The sequence below is a fragment of the Tursiops truncatus genome, chromosome 18, assembly GCF_011762595.2.
Source record: "Tursiops truncatus isolate mTurTru1 chromosome 18, mTurTru1.mat.Y, whole genome shotgun sequence".
Lineage (NCBI taxonomy): Eukaryota > Metazoa > Chordata > Mammalia > Artiodactyla > Delphinidae > Tursiops > Tursiops truncatus.
The window spans coordinates 67786539-67807701 of record NC_047051.1 but is presented as its reverse complement, the minus strand read 5'-3'; the positions used below and the strand labels follow the sequence as shown (position 1 = coordinate 67807701).

General features: G+C 36.1%; 1 protein-coding gene across 8 annotated transcripts in view; it reads right to left on the bottom strand.

The window, feature by feature from the left end:
* Nucleotides 1-21163, bottom strand: part of PCCA (propionyl-CoA carboxylase subunit alpha) — a 389666-nt gene that overhangs the window by 178897 nt on the left and 189606 nt on the right. For all 8 annotated transcript variants that reach the window (XM_073795382.1, XM_019920938.3, XM_073795385.1 and 5 more), the window contains 2 exons: nt 12495-12605; nt 6294-6402 (listed from right to left, as the gene is read on the bottom strand). In XM_073795382.1, the coding sequence (XP_073651483.1) occupies nt 6294-6402; nt 12495-12605 (220 nt within the window). The remainder of the gene's footprint in view (nt 1-6293; nt 6403-12494; nt 12606-21163) is intronic.

The following is a 21163-nucleotide window of genomic DNA, read 5'->3' as shown; positions in this document are numbered from 1 at the left end:
GGATCTGTGCTCCGACTGCTAACTGCTGCTTCTGATCACAGAGGTGCAGACAGAAAGGCAGGCAGCCAGCTACTGCACCTCCCTCATTGTTGCAAGCACCTCCCCCTCTGACTGGAGTGACTTCCAGGAGATTTACGGGTCTAGTGCTTCCCTAACCGCCCCCCACCTTCATTTCCCCCGCCCCCTTTCAAGAGCTAGGCCTTAAAGGTTAAGACATCCAAAAACAACTACATATACAAGGAAAATTGGAAAGTGACTGCACATGCCCAGGGAAAGTCTAGGAAAAGACCAGAGAACACCTTAAGTTTACACCTCAGGCTGATCATTGGCACAGAGGCAGCCTACAATAATCAGAAAAACAAAAATGATAAACAAAGACAATAACATAAACCACTAAACCCTGAGGAAGGAGGAGAATCTGATTTCCAAAGTTACCACATCATTGGATTGAAATGTCCAGTGTTCAACCAAAAAATCGGAAGTCATACAAATAAACAAGAAAGTATGGCCTACTCAAAGGGAAAAAAAAAATCAACAGAACATATCCCTGAAAAAGACCTAATGGCAGATATATCAGACAAAGACTTTAAAACAACTATCTTAAAGATGCTAAAAGAACTAAAGGAAGATGTGGAGAAAGTCAAGAAAACAATGTGTAAACAAAATAAAAATATCAATAAAAAGACAGAAAACCTAAAAAGAAATGAAATTCTGGAGCTGAAAAGCACAATAATTGAAATGAAAAACTCACTAGAGTAATTCAAAGGCAGATCTGACCAGACAGAAGGAAAAAATCAGTCAACATGAAGACAGGACAACAGAATTATCAAGTCTGAAGAACAGAAAGAAAAAAGATCAAAGTAAAGTGAACAGAGCCTAAGGGTCCTGTGGGGATACCATCAAGTAGACCAACGTATACATCGTGAAAGTCCCAGAAGGAGAAAGAGAAAGGGGCAAAGAGGATATCTGAAGAAATAACAACCAAAAACTTTCCAAATTTGATGATAGACATGAACATAAACATTCAAAAAGCTCAACAAACTCCAGATAAGATGAACTCCAAGACCCACACCAAGACACATAGTCAAACCTTCAAAAGCTGAAGACAGAATCTTGGAAGAGAGGAACGAATTTTCAAGTACAAATAAGATTATCAGCAGATTTCTCATCAGAAACTCTGCAGGCCAGAGGCAGTGGGCTGATATATTCAAAGTGCTAAAAGAGAAAAACCCATCAACCAAGAATCCTAAATCCAGCAAAAACGTCCTTCAAAAGTGAGGCAGAAGTTAACACCTTCCCAGATAAACAAAAGCTAAAGGAGTCTGTGACAACTAGACCTGCCCTACAAAAATTGCTAAAGGAAGTCCAGCAGGGTGGAACGAAAGGACACTAGACAGTACTAAGAAACCACATGAAGAAGTAAGTATCTCAGTAAAGACAAATACATGGACAATCATAAAAGCTAGTATTATTGTAACAATAGCTTGTAACTCCACTTTTTGTTCTCTATATGATTTAAGGGTCTAATGCATTTTAAAAATTATTAAAGTGAAAGCTAGTGTCATCTTAACTTTGTTTTGTTTTCTACATAATTTAAGAGACTAATGCATTTAAAATAATTATTGGTTTATAGTTTTGGACATAGACTGTATAAAGGTGTAATTCTGTAATGTCAACACCTGCACCCAGGCAATCGCTGATCTTTTTTCTGTCTTTTATACTTCCATCCTGCCTAGAAATTACAAATAAATGAAACTACATTATATAGTCTTCTCTAACTGGTTTCTTCCTCTTAGCATGATTTTCTTTTTAGGTTTATGCATGTAGATGCACTTATCAGTACTGCATTTCTTTTTATTGCTAAACAGTATTCCGTTGTATGGATATACCACATTTATTTTTCTACTCACCATTTGATGTACATTATTCTCCCGGGTGTGTGGTGGTGTACCACTGTGATTTTAGTTTGTATTTTTCCAATGATTAATGATATTAAACATCTTTTCATGGACTTATTTGCCATTCATATAACTTCTTTGTAAAAGAGTCTACGCCAAATCTTCTATTTTTTTTTAATTCGGTTGTTTGGCTCATTTTTTAATTCTAAGAATTATTTATACATTATAGATTCAAGTCCTTTATTGGACATGTATCTCTGAATACATTCTGCCATTTGTTATACTGTTTTATAATATTCTTGATGGTGTTTTTAAGAGCAGTTATTTTGCATATATTTTAAATTCACTATAATAGAAATTTTAAATGTGCTTTCAAAGAGTAGTGAATAAAGAGAAGAAACAGTCACAACATAATATGAAATTTTAAAAAGTAAAATTCAAACGACATTTCCAGTATGACTCTAATTATGTAGGGTATATACACTACAAGTATGGATATGTATAAACATACACACATATATACTTGGAAAGGAATATATTAAAATATTAAAAGTGGTTATTGCAGGATTACAGGAAATTTTTATTCTTTTATTTATTTTTTCTTCTTTTATTTTTTAAAACTTCTTCAGATTCTTACCAATGTTAAGTCAGCACTCTCTGAAAATAACTAGAATACACTGCTTAAAGATCAAACCAGTTCATCATTAGCTATACTCAGGACTTCTGAAATAGTCAAGATCCAAGTAACACCTGAAGGTAAAGGAATAAAGATATGAATATTGTATTTACCAAAAAAATAATAAAAATATTATTCATACAAGGTATGATTCTGGCTTTAAAGCAAAAGCTTAGATCTCTCCTACACACACATCACTCCAAAACAGCACAGTCCAACAAAGCTTGACAGAAATACTACAGTGGTGATGGAAAGGTTCTTTCTGTTACCTGATACAGTAGCCACTGACCACGGTACAGTAGTGGCTATGGAGCACTGCAAGTGTGGGTAGTGACTATACTGACACTGACATTGAAATGTGACTGAGAAACTGAGTTTTTAATTTAATTTTAATTCAAATAGGCACACATGGCTAGTGGCTTCCACACTGGGGAGCACGACTTTAGGGGGAAAACAAACAAACCAACCAGATTCCTGGCTCTACTGACCATTTTCCTCCTCCTTCCACTCATTCAGTAATTTGCAGAAATTCAATATCCTCTCATCTCTCCCTAGACAGTCACCAAATTAACTTCAATAAAAGATCATACATTAAGCTTTTTGTACTTTCCCTTGAGGATAAGAACAAATGAAAAGTACTGGTTACTTGGGATTCGTCCCAAGTTCACAAGAATGGTTCAACATATGCAAATCAATCAATGTGATACACCACATAAAATAAAGACAAAAAACACGTAATCATCTCAATAGATACAGAAAAAGCATTTGACAAAATTCAACATCCATTCATGATAAAAACTTACCAAAATGGGTACAGATGGAACATATCTCAACATAATAAAAGCTATTTATGACAAACCCACAGCCAATATACTACTCAACGGTGAAAAGCTTAAGGCCTTCCCACTAAAATCTGGAATAAGACAAGGATGCCCACTCTCGCCTCTTCTATTCAACATAGAATCGGAAGTCCTAGCCATAGCAATCAGACAAGAAAAAGAAACAGAACGTATCCAAATTGGAAGGAAAGAGGTAAAACTGTCATTATATGCAGATGACATGATACTATTATATATATAGAAAACCCTAAAGACTCCACACAAAAACTACTAGAACTGATAAACGAATTCAGCAAGGAAGCAGGATACAAGATTAACATACAGAAATTGGTTGCATTTCTTTACACTAACAGTGAACTATCAGAAAGGGAATGTAAAAACAACAGTATCTTTTAAAAATCACACTCCCCAAAATAAAATGCTTAGGAATAAACCTGACCAAGGAGGTGAAAGACTTATACACTGAGAACTATTGAACATTAATAAAGTAAACTGAAGATGAATCAAAGAAATGGAAAGATATCCCAGGACCTTGAATTGGAAGAATTAATATCATTAAAATGGCCATACTACCCAAAGCAATCTACAGATTTAATGGGATCCCTATCAAATTACCCATGATATTTTTCACAGAACTAGAACAAATAATCCTAAAATTTATATGGAACCATAAAAGACCCAGAGAATTGCCAAAGCAATCCTGAAGAAAAAGAACAAAGCAGGAGGCATAACCCTCCCAGACTTCAGACACTACTACAAAAGCTACAGTAATCAAAATGGTGTGGTATTGGCACAAAAACAGACATATGGATCAAGAGAACAGAACAGAGAGCCCAGAAATAAACCCACACACCTACAGCCAATTAATCTTTGACAGAGAAGGCAAGAATATACAATGGAAAAAAGAAGATCCTTCAGCCAGTGGTGTCAGGAAAGTTGGACAGCCGCATGTCAATCAATGAAGTTAGAACACACCCTCACACCATACACAAAAATAAACTCAAAATGGCTTAAGGACTTAAACATAAGACAAGACACCACAAAACTCCTAGAAGAGATCACAGGCCAAACATTCTCTGACATAAATCATAGCAATGTTTTCTTAGGTCAGTCTCCTAAGGCAATAGAAATAAAAACAGAAATAAAAAATGGGACCTAATCAAACTTACAAGCTTTTGCACAGCAAGGGAAACCATAAACAAAATGAAAAGACAACCTACAGAATGGGAGAAGATGTTTGCAAACTATGCGACTGACAAGGGCTTAATTTCCAAAATATACAAACAGCTCATACAGCCCAACAACAACAACAAAAACAGCCCAATCGAAAAATGAGCAGAAGACCTAAATAGACATTTCTCCAAAGAAGAAACACAGACGGCCAATAAGCACAGAAAAAGATGTTCAATGTCACTAATTATTAGAGAAATGCAAATCAAAACTACAATGAGGTACCACCTCACACCAGTCAGAACGGCCATCATTAAAAAGTCTACAAATAACAAATAATGGAGAGGGTGTGGAGAAAAGGGAACCCTTCTACACTGTTGGTGGGAATGTAAGTTGGTGCAGCGGTTATGGAAAACAGTATGAAGGTTCCACAGGAAACTAACAACTGAATTACCATATGATCCAGCAATCTCACTCCTGGGCATATATCCAGACAAAACTCTTATTCAAAAAGATACATGCTCCCTCCCCTATATTCATAGCAGCACTATTCACAATAGCCGAGACATGGAAACAAGCTCAATGTCCATTGACAGATGAATGGATAGATGCAGATTTGCAGCAACTTGGATGCAACTAGAGATTATCATACTAAGTGAAGTAAATCAGAAAAAGAAAGACAAATACCATATGATATCACTTATATGTGGAATTTAAAATATGACACAAATGAACCTACTTATGAAACAGAAGCAGACTCATAAAGAACAGACGTGGTTGCCAAGGGGGAGGGGGCTGGAGAGGGATGGAGTGGAAGGTTGGGGTGAGCAGGCATAAGCTTTTATATACAGGATGGATAAACAACAAGGTCCTACTCTATAGCACAGGGAACTGTATTCAATATCCTATGATGGAGAAGAACATTTAAAAAAAGAATGTATATATATATGTATAACTAAATCACTTTGCGGTACCGCAGAAATTATCACAACATTGTACATCAACTATACTCCAATAAAAATTTTAAAAAAGAGAAGTTCCGGTTACTCAGATTTTCTGAGTAAAACCACATTAGCCACGAATATATATCCTGAGACCAATTTAGTTTTCCTTCTACCTAATTCTTCGGGAGTAACCTGAGTTTCTGATCTGTGCTCTTCAGAGCTGCTCAGTCACCTGTCATCTTTTTTCTAATCTTTATTCTTCCTCTTGAGGAAAAGTAAAAAGAAAGGAAAAGGACTTGATGTAACACAATTTTATCAACTGCCTCTCTAGCAAGTAATGGACTATACTTGCTAAGTAGGATTACTCTAGCAAGTGCAGACATTCATAATAAATAATCCTGTCACTCAGAAGCATGAATGTCACAATGATTTTTTTTACTTGCCCGGGTATAAAGCATGTTTTCCCTTTTGCTTAGGTTATTAGGAAGCTAAAAGGTACACTTAGGGCTCACACATAACTAACTCAATCTGTTGTTAATTCTTTCTTATAGCTTATAAACAAGTTTCTTATATACATATTTTTAACTGTTCAGGTCATTTCCTAAAGTTTAGTACTATAACACTTCTCAAAACATTTTTCCAGTAAGAAAACAAAAGTAATAAATACAAATTACTTGAACAGATTTCCTATAAGGTTTCAGAGTACTTTCTCCAATAATGTCCAAATTTTTCTGCTTTATTTATTGTTTTAAATGATCTCACATACCTTGAATTTTCATGTTCTTGAAAATGATGTGCTCTTAATTGGGATGCCACAAACAAGGATGAAGCTATTGCCAATAACTGGTTTCTCTCATTCTCTGTTAACTGGTGTCCTGAGGGAAATCAATCAATCAGTCAATCAATCACACACATAATGCTAACATCTATGCTTCTATATTACAGAGTTATTAGTCATTCAAACAAGTATTTTATCAAGCATCTCTTATGGAGCTTGTGTTGTACCAGACACTGGGCTGTGCCAGAGGGAAAGGAGGGAGCAAGATGGTTCAAATACCCCTGCTCACTGGAAGTTTATAGTCCAATTTGGGAAAGAAGATATTAAACAGATGCACAGAACAAAACAATTGCAAATAAGAAAACTACTCCCAGAGATCTCTGGGAAAAACTTAGGGCTCCTCATATCTGCTTCTCCTTATCACTCCCCACCCCAAATTTTACTTCTAAGGAGAGAGAGGATAAAATGAGGAAAAGGAGTGTTGCTGGTCAAGGACAGTGGCTGGGCCATGTTTTCTAATGTGAAGGACTAAAAGAAAATAAATACGTGATCCTCTTGCCTCTATACTTACAGTCAGGGTTTGAATCCCAGTCAATCAACCAAACAACCAATCGATTTCTCTCTCTCTCTCTCTTTAATTCACTCTTCTTACCATAATACAGCTGCACCTGGGGGCAGTGGTCTAGCCTGACAAACCCGGGGAAGACTCCCTGGTCTGGCTGAGTGTGGTGCAGCAGGGAAATCTGCTCTATGTGCATAATAATTCCTCAAGAAGTGTGTGAATCAAGGCAGAACTGGATACTCCAGGGTCTGCCAGCTAACACATCCCCTTGAGTGCTCTGTAATCTCACCACAACTTCTAACACTATTTATTTACTACCATGCTATATACAGATAATAGAGTTTATTAGATGGTACAGTATAGGCAATTTGAGTGCTGGATCATCAGCACTAAGATGCTACTTGTACAATTCAAAGAAGAAAAAACCATCAGGTAGTTATTTAAGTTTATCGGAAAGAAATGAAGTAATTTCAACACTATGTCTTAAAAATTATTCAAAACAGAAATAAGACTAAAAATATTCACAACTAGAATATAAAGACTTTCCAGATCGGCAGCACATTTTTCTACGGAGAGGTGTTCCATGAAAATGAAAGGTGCAGTGTTTCATGACACTGAAGGGTTAGGAAAGCCCCAGTGACCCATTCTTCGAGACAAACCTAGGAGCACCATAAACTATAACACCAATGTGGGACGTCTCGTTGGTCTGGGAATTCAGTAACAGAACCCTCAGTGGCCTAATAAACCACATTCCTACAGGCTTTGAAAAGTTCCTAATCATCCCCAACACTGAAGCAGTGATGGAAACATTCCATATGCTTCCATAATAAACTACCCTACATGAGGATTACAGAAATTTGGTCTCGGTCTTCTCAAAAACATACCATCTACACAAGAGCTGTTCTCAAAGTATGGCCTGGGAATTACTGGGAGTCCCCAAGAGCCCCTTGTGAACCTAACTGGAATTATATAATTCTTCAGTAATTTCCTCAAAAAGTATTTTCTTCAGTAATTTCCCTTTTCGAGGAAATCTCTCTTTTCACATTGACACATGAGGGATATCTTAGTTGGGTATAGTACTCTTGGAACAAGTTCCTTCCTATGGAACAGATACTCAGTTTAAGGTTTTCTAATCTCCAGTTTATAGAGTCTGAAGATGATTTCATTCTACATTCTTTGCATATAACTTTTTTCTTTCTAGAAGCTTTAAAAAGTTTTTTGTTCTTGATAAGCCTAGAATAGTTACTCTTCTTCATTAATCCTGTCTGAAACTCAGTGAGTCTTTCCAACAACATCTCAAGTCTTTCTTAAGAACAGTGAAAAAAAAAATCTCCCTTATTATTTCTTTTAAAATTAACCTTTCCTTGTCGATTTTATTTCATGAAACCCTTACTATTTACACATACAATCTCTTGGCACTTCTCTCTACATCTCTCATCATTTCGCACATTTCATTCTCTCTACCTTCCTGCTACATATTTTGAGATACTTCTTCCATGTATTTTTTTGGGTCACTGTAATTTTGTTCTTAGCAGTCCTTTCACTTTGCTGAAATGTTTCATTTCTAAAACACAGTTTTTTGTACTCTTCTAATACCTTTAAGTGTTCTCACAATTTTTCAGTCAGCAGCAGTCATCTCCCTCCCATACCTGCAGGTCTAAAACTGAATACTTGCTGTCTTCAGGGATTCTTCTAGGTCTCCCTCCCTAGATAGGTAATCTTCTTCCTTTGTATGCAAATGACTCTGTTTGCTCCCAATAGTCAGGTCAAAGTATAGGCGGGGGTTTGCTGGTAAATGTTTAATAACCAACTGGGATGTGAAGGAAGAAGTGCGGTAGTGTGCAGCATTTGCCAATTTCCTTACTATAAGTACTTTCTCCAAGGCTGATTTCAAACCACCAACATCACATCAAAAATGGATTAGGAAGAGATACACACAGTGGCTCTCCTGAGGCAGTATGACAGCCCCTGCACCTATGGAAGAGAGTCCTTGGAGAGGTGTTTCAATAGTCTACACCACCTCGTCCTTGAAGCCATCCTTGATTCCCCAAATTGCAATTAGTTTCTTTTTTCTCTGCTTCAAGACACTTTGCTTGTATCTTCACCTTAGCACTTCTTTTATTCTGTCCTGTAGTGTAGTTAGTTCTTTACCTGTTTATTTCCCTAATGATATAACCACTTTAAGGACAGGGAAAATATATTATTTCTCTTTGATTTTCTTCTAGAGTCTATACCAATTATTTGTTGAATGATTTTAAAGACTGAATTTTTAAAGGCAACACTTCAGTCACATATTTACCACTTTTAAAGGTACAGAAATACTTGACTAAATTCAAAGGGAAAAAATAAAGAGAAGTGTAATTAACAGTAGACTTCTTGTGCTAAATCAAAGTTGTCTAAACATTCCACAACGAAGAGAAAGATAATTCTAATGATTTCTTTTGATGGGGCTGGTGGTTCAAGTGTAGCAAGGCAGCAAAGAAATAAGTCCAAAATGTCCATTCTAGGCTATCTGAAATTATACTTCTTAAAGTATCTTCTTCTTCAATTTTCCCTTTATTTCAAAATCAAAATATCTACTTCTCCATTTTCCATTTATTTTTCAGAATCAAAGGAAAATACCTTTTCAACATCAGCATCTAATAAGTTGACGTGAAGAACAAATTCTTGTGTATTCTATTTTTAAAGTTTAGACACAATCATTTCAAGGTTCAGTCTAAGAGACTTTAGTAACACTGCCCTAGTCTACAAATAAACTTGGGATAATATACATATATAATAAAAAAATTTAATGCAGTCATAAAAACAGGCACTTGCCTATGAATAGTGTCTAGGATAGCTGGACAGATGGGAAGCAGATGGGTAATCCCAAAGGGGCAAAATGACTCCGCCTCAAACATATGGATAAGATCCTGGATTAACTTCAGTTGCCACTTCCTGCTGTCTCTTTCAGGCACATATATCAAACAATCAAAGATGATACAGTTTAATATATCTAAGACATGCTCTGGGGAAAAATCGGGAAGGAGAAATACAGTAATCTGAAGAAGAAGAACAAGAGGTAGTAGCCATTCAGAGAAGAAAGAACTGACATGAAAATAATATGAAGGAATAAAATAAGCAGTAGACATTAAGAATGGCAAATATAGGTGTGTACTTTTAAATTGTCATATTGTACATATTGTACAGACGATATGACACATACAGCATACTCTGAAAACTTCTGTGGTTTATGAATTTGAATCCTAGCACAACTGAATGAGTACTGAAACAGAAGTTGAAACCACTAAGTTAAACACTAAGTTTAATTTCTGGCTTTATTATATTACTGGTCACTTAGCCTTATCAGTCTTTCTGGGCTTTGGTTTCCTCACATGTAAAATGAAGGGTGAGACTAAAAATTGTTAAAGGCCTTCTAACAACTTATAACAATTTAAAAATTGTTATGCATAAGAAACAGAATTATGGTGTCTGTGCTGATAACTGCCTGCCAAAAAAAGAAATGTAATATTTAAGTTTATTACAGCAAACTGCAATATTCGGTTTTAAGAAAATTTCTGAGTTCTCTTGAGAATTTGGAACATTTTCAATTGCTGCTAAATGTATAGCACATAGTACCCAACTCCAATTAGAAATTTTAAATGCTCCATTTTCTTTTCCATGGTAATGGGATATAATACCAAATATGCATAAACACATGTATAAATGTGTGTATGTATATATAAATACCCATGCACACATACAATATGTGTGTTCTAAAGGTTCCCTTAAGTTTTTTGTTTTGTTTTGCGGTACGCGGGCCTCTCACTGTTGTGGCCTCTCCCACTGCAGAGCACAGGCTCCGGACACGCAGGCTCAGCTGCCATGGCTCATGGGCCCAGCCACTCCGCGGCATGTGGAATCTTCCCGGACCGGGGCACGAACCCGTGTCCCCTGCATCGGCAGGCGGACTCTCAACCACTGCGCCACCAGGGAAGCCCTCCCTTAAGTTTTGACCTGTTCGCTCCTTCTGCCTACTGTTTCACGTAAGCCAGGCAGACACAAAAGCACATGGAAATCTGAGTCCATTTCACAACCGACAATAACTTTTAATTAAAACTTTGGAAAGGACAAGAAGCCAAAATGTTAGGATCAAAATAAAACCAATTTGTAATCTGGACACATGTACAGTTAAGTAAAAATAGTCAAGGTAATACCTTCTCACCCATACTATGAACAAGATTCTTTTCCCTTACTGAAAACCATTGAATTGTACACTTTTAATTGTATGGTATGTGAAACATATCTCAGTAAAGCCATGATAAAAATAAAAAGAATCATCTAAATCAAAAAAAAAATAAAAAAGATTCTTTTCCTTAATTCAACAAATATTTATTTAATGTCTGTTTTAGTTGCTAGTGAAACAATAAAAAGCAATAACATTAAGTGGTTCCTGGCTTCATGCAACCAACAGATATTAATGAAATAATCACACAAGAACAAAAGTGCAATCATGTTAAGGTTGTCATTTATATTTTTAAAAATTCAAAAATTCAGGAAAAAGAACCTGATGATTCATTAGTCTCTGTTTTAAGTTCCGAAATAAAACACATTCTTTATTTTTCTTGGTACTAATGATAAAGCCCTGTAACACTGAAGTTGTGAAAGAACAATCAAATCAGTAATCTCCAGTTATTCTTATGAAAACTCTGTATTATAAATGCTGATGTAATAAGTTGCTTTGTAAATGTATTCAGTGAAGCTGACCTGAATCTATATACAGCTCCTAAAATGAAGGAGTCATTTTATATACTAAAACACTTTAAATGGATATAAAGAACACTTAAAATTTGTGAGAGAAGACCTAATCTTCATGTGTCCCCAAGCTCATTAGAAATATACGTAGAGGGCTTCCCTGGTGGTGCAGTGGTTGAGAGTCTGCCTGACGATGCAGGGGACACAGGTTCGTGTCCCGGTCCGGGAAGATCCCGCATGCCGCGGAGTGGCTGGGCCCGTGGGCCATGGCCGCTGAGCCTGCGCGTAACATTTCTGGTAAGTCTCACGTTAAGTCCTGTCAGTGTCTTAACACCATGCTAACCACATTTTCAATGCGCACTCAAGGGTTTTCTCTCTCACTTAATGAGCAATTTTTCTACTACCTGGAAACACTCACTGATAACTTTGCAGTGCTAAGTTTCACAGTCCACTCATTACTTTATTCAAAACTCATTTTTCAGAATAAAGCCATCATCTTCTTAGACATCCCCATTTTCATTAATAGGAATAGCACCTAGTAGTCTGAAATTTTCCGTGCTAATTTTCAAAAAGATACACTTTTAATATTAAAGAAGAGTTCCTGTATATACTCCTATCAGTGAGGAATACAAACATGTATTGACTTTCAGAAACACAACATTCGACATACTAGTTGAATTTCTCACTCAACAAAATTACAGATTATTACACATTCATGAGTCACTCATGAATACTCAAAATCATGAATGTCTATAGTCTAGGATACTCTAAGTATATCAATAAATCAAGTACAATATAGGCCCAAGGCCCTAATTTCAGAATAAAGTATACACTGTAATAAAGTATAAAAAATAATAACTTTAATACACTAAAATACTTCAATATATACAAACCTTTAAAGCCATCAGGATACACATCAGAAAGAAATTTAGTGTTGATGTCTCCTTTTACAAAGCGTGAGTTGATTATCACCTCTCGAAGTAATGCAATATTATGTGTAACACCTAAAAATAAAATGATAACAGGCTGAATTAAAAACAATGAGTCTGTTAAAAATCTAACTCCTATTATCTGGAGAAATTTATCATCAGTGTCCTATGGCCTAGCAAAAAACCATGCAAGATTACTCACCTCCTTGATTTCAATTGACAACAAAAAATGTCTGAACTTGATGCAGCAATAAAACTCTGAATGCAAATTTAAGAAATTCAGTGGGAAAATCAATGTATTTTCAATAAATGTTAGAACTACTAGATACACATTTGGGAAAAACAGAAAGTGAACCTCAACCCTAATTCATAGCATACATAAAAATTGACTCAAATTGGGTCACAAAACTAAAACTATAAGACTTATAGAAGGAAATCAGGAGAAAAATCTGTTACCCTGAGGTAGGAAACAGATTCTTAGATAGTACACAAAACCCATGAACCATAAAAAGAATATCAACAAATTATACTCCACCAAAATTTAAAAGTCTGCTCTTCAAAGGATGTAATTAAGAAAATGAAATTGCAAGCCACAGAGAAAATATTCACAACACATATCTCAAATAAAGAACTTGTATCTGGTATATATAAAGAATGCTAACAATATAAAAATAAGATGACAAGCAAACCAGGTGAGAAAAGATAGGCAAAAGATCTAACGAGACATTTCACAAAATATATACAAATGGCCAGTAAGCACAGGAAAAGACATTCAACATCACCGTCAAAGAAATACAATGGGATACACCCAAACACCCATTTAAGTGGTTAAAGGTTAAAAGACAGATAATACTAAGTGTCGGCAAGAATGTGGAACAAGTGGAACTGTCACCACCTGTGTGGGTGACAGGGAATAAATTGGTAGATTTTACAGTTTACTTCCACTTTGGACTGTCTGGCAGTTTCTTTAAAAGTTAAACATATACTCACCATATGATTCAGACAATTCACTCCTAAGTATTTACCCATGTTAAAATAAAAGCATATGCCTATACAAACACACACAGAGGTTAGCAGCTTTATTTGCAAAGTCAAAAACTGGAAACAATCTAAATGTCCATCAACAGTGAATGGATTAACAAAATGTGGTTTGTCCATATAATGGAAATCTACTCAGCAATAAAAGGAAGTGAGTCCCCCAATACACATAACAAGGATGAATCTCAAAATATTATGCTGAATTAAAGAAGCAAGACCAAAAACAATGCATACTGAATGCAACCTACAGAAAGTGGATCATGTGGCTGCATTAGGACAGGGTCGGAGAGAGGGTGGAGAGGCAAAGGCCATGAGGAAACTTTGGGAGATGACAAAAATGTTCAGTATTTTGATTGTGGTGATGGTCTCACAGGTGTATACATGCATATGTCAAAGCTCATCAAATTGAATACTTTAAATATGAGTTTATTATATGTCAAGTGTACTTCAAAATAAGTAGAAAAGGAGAAGGGGGGCTGGGGCAGGGGGCAGGGGCGGTGGGATGGGGGGGGGGAGGAGGGAAAGGGAGACGACAAAGAGGACGAGAAGAAGAAAAAAGCCTGTGATCAAGTAGGAAAAACTGAGCCTAGTACACAATGACTATTCCAAAGTAAAGTTTAAATAGGTAACTACCACAAGAGGGATATGAATGGTATGAGGAGGATTCTGTGATATAGAAAGACTTTATGAAGGGAGTAGATTACAAAGATATTAAATAGGAGTAAAAAGTAAAGCAAAAAGGCATCTCAAAACCATGGAAAGCAGGAATTAGAGTAGGTGTCCACTAGAAGGGTGACTGGAGCATAAGAGAGCTGAAGTTGAAGTAAACAGAGAGGTTTGCTAATTCCTTCCAATTCTTTAACCCACTCTTGAATAGTTCTAATTTGTACCACTATACTTCGTAACAAACCTAGAAAGCCTGATTCTGTTCTTGCTTGTTCTTGATCTGATTCAAGTCTTATAGAATCCTCACTTATACAAGAATAATTACAAAGTAAGCAAAGAATCACTCAGGTTCAAGTACCTGATCTACCTCTCACCTTGAGTAAGGCTATTTAAACTCTCGAAGTTTTAGTTTCCTCATTTGTGAAATGGTGATTTATTATCACCAGTCTAGTTAGTATGACTGTCATGAGGTACAAATGAAATAATGTTTAACACAATAAAATAACAATAAAATAACAAAATAAATAATGTTTAACACAGCCAGGCACTCAAAAAGGTAAATTATTATTGTGCTCATTATTATCCTTTTATATGAGAATACAGAGCAGAAGACAACATGTAATAAACAAACGACAGAAGCTGTACAGCATCCTAAGCCTCAGCACTGACCTACCTACCTAACTTCTAGTTAACATTCTGTAAGAATGCAGCTCCACAAATTTAAGCTTATCGCTACTTCCATCTGGAGGGTGTACCCATCCTATAAGGCAAGGAAGGATCAGCGAACTATGGCTTGCAGGTCAAATCGTAAATAAGGTTTTATTGAAACCCAGCAGTGTTTATATACGGTTGTCTTCATGCTAAACAGTAGAGCCCAGTAGTTGCAACAGAGACCATGTGACCCACAAAGTCTAAGGTATTTATTCTCTGGCCCTTTACCAAAAGTCTGCCACATCTGCTGCAAAGTTTTAACAATGCTGATGTTCTGAGCAGATTAATCTCTCTCTCTCTCTCTCTCAACATTTTCTCCACACCTACTACTCATGCAGGAATTATATATCACAGGAAGGTACACAAAAGCAAACAGTATGGTACATGCTTTGGGGGAATTTTCAGTAACCAGTTATAGAATAAGAATATTACAAGGCAAAAGGAGACAAAAATAAGAAAATTGTGATCCAGAGAGACTGAATCATTCATCTAATGATTAGTACAATATAAGTTACAACAGTAATATAGGTAAAACAAAAAATTTTAAATACAGAAGTATATTGTGACAGACTGCAGGTTTCCTCTAAAATTTGCTTTTTATTTTTTCCACAATAGAATTTTAGCTGAACAAAAGACCATCCAGACACAGACTCCATTTCCCCATCTATCTTATAGCTAGACATGGCAAACCAATTCCTAGACAAGAGACTACAGTTAAAGTGATGTATCCAACTCCAGCCCCATTTACATGAAAAAAAGAACTGCCAGAACTTCCTTTCCTTTCCTTTTCCTAAGGGCTTCCTGATACAGCAGGAACTCAGCTTTGGCAATGCAGATGAAGAGGAGCAACAGGGTAAGTGTGGGGATGAGCAGAGGGGGAAGAGACAGATGTGTGTGTATCTCCTGAAATGAGCACAGGAAACTAACTCACCCCATCAGCACGGACCAGGGAGAAGTGAATAAATTTCTATCTTATTTATACCACTGGATTTAAGAATCTTTGTTACAGCAGTTACCCTGTACCCTAATGTGTACATATGGGGGAGAAGGTCATACTTTTTGATATGACTTCCTATCTCTGAGCCAACAAATGTTAACAAGTTAATACAGCCTTCCAGGTATTTTTCTATGCATCCCTTTGTACTAGACCATACTAGCAACCATATGAAAAATTCTGAGCAACTCTCTTCCTGACTCAGAAGATATTACATGTCTAAAGTTTTATAAAAGCCAATTTTCAATCTATTCAAACTACTTCAAAACATTTAGAGAAAGTTCCAAAATTCAAATTTTAATGCTATTCCTTTAGCTATACAAATATTCCACGGGAGAAGTTATCCTAGACAATGATCTAATAAATATCTTTCACAGCACATGCCCAGGAGAAATGCACAGTTATCCCAACCTTGCTTTGTGGATAATGACTTGGCCCATATTCAATGACTAACATTTTGAAGGACTTTTGTAATTATGTACATTTCTATGAGGAATTACTGAAAGGTATAAAAACTTCTGACTGCATCAATATATCTAACAAATCATTGCAAAAATTTGACATTTGCCTGTATTATAGGTGATATTTTGATAGACAAAAATGAAGAGCAATTAATTAAAAGCCAAGTGTTAGGATGCTTAGAAAGACAAACTAGGTAGACAAGAATTTAAATAGAATATTCCTTGAAAAGAGTTCAGGCTATAAAAGGGAAATGAATCCCTCTGTCATATGTTTTACAAACAGACAAAACTAAACCACTTTAGAAGAAAAGAGTTACAACTTGCCAGAGAGATTTATATGCACAGTAAATGACAGATGTGTTGTTCCAGGAAGAGGAAAGTATTTGTGACTTACACAAACTTCCCTGGCTGGGAAAGAAAATAGAGAAAGATGCAGAAGGACACAAAGATGGGTAATATTAGGGAGGAACTTAAAGTATCCAAGACCTTTCATTGTGGTTAAAAAGTAAGTGGATACCACCAGGTATTTCTATGAAGAGGATTGAAAGAAGGACACCATGGCCAAAGCGTATGAGCAAAGAGAACGGTGCACCGGAAAAGTCAAACAGGGGCATTCAGGGTCTGACAGCCATGCAAGTATTTCACTTTACCTTGAGAGCACCCAGAGTGGTTGAAACCGGGTAGACATGACTAGATTTGTGCATTCCAGGAATCTCTGGCTGCTACTGCAAAAGGGATTGGGAAGAGTCAAGACCGAAGATGGAAAGAAGCAAGCTGACAACTGCAGGAGACAAGCTGAAAATGGTCAGGCCTCAGACCACAGCTAGGGCGTGGACAATACAGAAGGAGAAAAGCAGCCAGAGTTGAAAGATATTTGGGAGGCAAACAGGGCTTGGTGATTCAGTGGACATAAGGATGGGGGAGATGCGTCAAGTGTCAACACCCGAACTTCTGGCTCTGCAACAACACTGAAATAGTATTTACAGAAAAGGAAAAGGTTGAAAGGAAAAAACCTGATGCATCTTTTGCAAGTTAAATTAGAGATGCCAGTGAGATGAGACTGATAATGTCTAAATGATTAGAGTTCAGACTAGCATGCAGATTAGAATGTGTATATATCAGAATATAGGGGTCATGGAGGTGGACATTCACATGAAGAAATCCAGAACAGAATGTGAAACACAGAAATGCAAGACAAATCCAGCAATGTGTGAATTATCTGTATATAATAACTGAAGTTTTGGAAAAAAATAAGATCCTAAAGGAGAGACTGGACAGGATGAATGTTAGAAGATCAAGGTGTGGCTACAACTTTATTTCCAAAATACAATGTTCTTATGTACAAATTAACGATTCAGAATGTTTCAATTTATAAGCTTTTTTGCATAAACAGTAAATAACTTAGAAAGGCACTCTAACCCTCAGAATTTCTGTCCTTTCTTCCTCCAGTTAAATAAAAATAATACTGTTCTCTTTACGTGCACCATAGTCTGTATTTAAACTCTACTGGCTTTCCTGTTACAGCCTAATGCTGGTATAAATTGCCTTGCTCTCTGTGTGGCCAATGCCAGAATAGTTGGCATCAGACTCTGTCTTCAGTAAAATACAACATAACTTTCAGAAATAGTTAATGATAATTTGAACAAAAATAAGATTATTTTCTGATGCCAGTGATCAATTCATGACCATGACATCCAAAAAATTTAAATGCATGCAGTTTTACAGGATAAATGATGTTGCACTTTAATTCCATATTCAAAGTTGAAAAAGAGGTGATTTTAGAAAATGTAACTCAAAAGAATCATAAGCAAATATTAATTTACATTTTGGACATCAAAGAACAGAGCTGCTCAAGCACACAAACGAAGCATGGACTTTTAAAAATCTTTCTACTGGAATAGTAAATACAGCATGAAAATATAGGCTTTTACCTTGCTAAATAGTGTTTCAGGAATAAAATTAATACATAAGAGCATTTTCCCTTTAACGTTCTCTGAGTAAAATATTACATATTACTATGCAATATTATATATTACTAGTCATTATCTATTATTCTTTCCTAAGGATCGTAAGGTAAAACAATAGCTAATGGCAGACAACCAAAATCTAGATCCCTCAACTGACTGCTCCAAAAACTACTGAATATTAATTAATTCTAAAGCCAAATAAGGGAATAATCAAAAATTATTTTATATCTAAAAGCTCAAAAGATCAGATAAATGATAAAAAGCATTGAACTAAGATATCCTACATATCTGAAAGTTACCATTTTGTATTTAGTTTACTTTCCATGTTTCAGTTAAGACAATGCTATTATATAAACTGATCTTGTTCAAACAATAAGCAGATAGTAGAGGTACTCTCAGGCTTAGTTTATAACTTTTACGATATTATTAATCACATACTCATAAAAATTATGACTCTGAGATTTGGACTGGGAATTGAGGATGACCTCTGCCAAAGTTCATGAGGTCCCATCTGTATGGGAAATCACGACCAGGCCACAGAAGAGAGGACCCCTAGGAGCAGCTTTCTCCTGACTGCCTGCTGGTTCCAAAACACTGGCCAGACATTAGCTGCACACACTGCCAGGATCAAACAGAGGCCAAAAGCCACTGCGTATTTCATGGGGACTCAGAAATTAACTTTAACCAAATTACATTTTTGCTCTAAAGAATCTTTATCTTAACAAAAGCTCACCATCAGCTCGGGAAAAAAGAAAAAATCATTTGAACAACTAAACAGTTATCAAACTAAACAGTAAACTGTCCACTTTCTGTTCTTCATAAAACTATTTTTTAACCCCTCTATCCTTTAGAATTAGTCAGATGAATGATATTTAACTACAAATCACAAATGCTTCTCTGTTTTTATTCCTTGAATGTTAGCTTTGGGAGGAGGGGAGCACGCGCTCCTCTTCACTTATTTTTTTAAAACTTTTCATTTTGGAGTATTTTCAGAATTATAGAAAATTCACAAAAATAGTACAAAGAGTTACTGTATGTCCTTTACCCAGATTCTCCAAATGTTATTATCTGACCACATTTACTTGCTTTGTCATTCATTGTCTCTTTCTCTCTCTTTTTATGTATACACACACACAATTTTTTTCTTAAACATTTGAAGGTAAATTGCAGGTAAGATGTACTTTACCTCTAAATACTTCAGTGTACATATCCTAAAACCAAGTAGAGTCTCTTCTGTAATCACAGTACAATGACCAGATCAAAAAATTAACACTGATAGTAGTATCATTATCTAGTCTACAGACCTTATTCAAATTTCACCAGTTGTCCTATTTATGACCTTTACTACAAAAGGAAAACTTTTTTTCTGGTCCAGGAACTAATCCAGGATCACACGTTGCATTTAGTTGTCATGTGTCCTTAGTTTCCTTTGATGTAGATAAACTGATCCTTTTTTTTGTTTTTTGACCTTTTCAAGAGTACAACCCATTTATATTGTACACTTTTTTTCAGTTTGGTTTGTCTGTTTCCTCGTGATTATATCCATGTTACATATTTTTTGGCAAGAGTATCACAGAAAGAATGTGTACTTTTCAGTGCATCATATCAAGAGGTGCATGATATTGATTTGTCCCATTACCAGTGACATTAATTTTAATCATTTGGGTAGGTTGCTAGGTTTCTCCCTTTTAAAGGTACTATTTGTCCCATTGTAATTAGTTATCACCTGAGGTGATATTATGAAACTAAGCAAATACCTGTCTCTCATCATACTTTCATCCACTAATTTTAGCATCAATCATTGATGATTCTTACCCAAACAATTTGGTGTTTGCCAAGTACTGATTTTTCTACACTTGTTAGTTTAAAATCTACTGTAAGGAAGAGCTGTGAGCTCCACCCTCATCTATCTTTCTTACCTATCTGTATCAGTATAAACTCATGGACTTATATTTTATTTCCTGGCTTTTAATCTATTGCTAGCATTATTCATTTTGTTGCTGAGGTCTTTCCCAGATTGGCCAGCAGAAGCCCCTGAAAGCTGGTTCCTGTGTCTTTTTGACACATCACCATTTTTTGAACACTTGATTACATCCTTATATAATATCTTTCAGGCTCATCTTATACTCTTCCTGAAAGGAGCCATTTTGTCAAGGAGTGCAGGTTCCATTTATGGGGGGATGGTATTCAGAAAACAAGACCTGGGTGCTTGGTGTGCTCCTTGCTCTGGGTGTCAGTGCTGCTATGACACCCAGCAGGACAGCAGTTCTCAATCATTTGGCATGACTGTCCCCTCAGGGGACATACGGCAATGTCTGGAAGTATGTGGTTGTCACAACTGAGGCGATGCTGCTGTCATTTACTGGGTAGAGGCCAAGGGTATTGCTAAACACCCTACAATGTACAGGACAGGACAGCGCTCCCTGCAGCAAAGGTGTGTCTACCCCAGACATCAGTGGTGCTGCAGCTGAGAAATCCTCAGCTAGAGGGCATGTGTATGTATGTACACACACAAAATTACAAATGCGGTAACATATAGTTATATATTTATCTTTCAATCTAGGTTAAGAAGTATGAATTCACACTGAACTTCCAATTCAACACCATGGGGTTCATTCCATACTTTTCCATTCCCATACCTGTAACTCCTTTCTCTGACAGTGAGAAACTTGGCTCTTCTTATCCACCATACATGTGTTTATTTCCTCAGTCCCAGAATATACATAAACTGGTTTCAGAACTGCTAACCGATGAACTAGGAAAAACAAACCTACTAACTAGAGTTTAATATTTGTT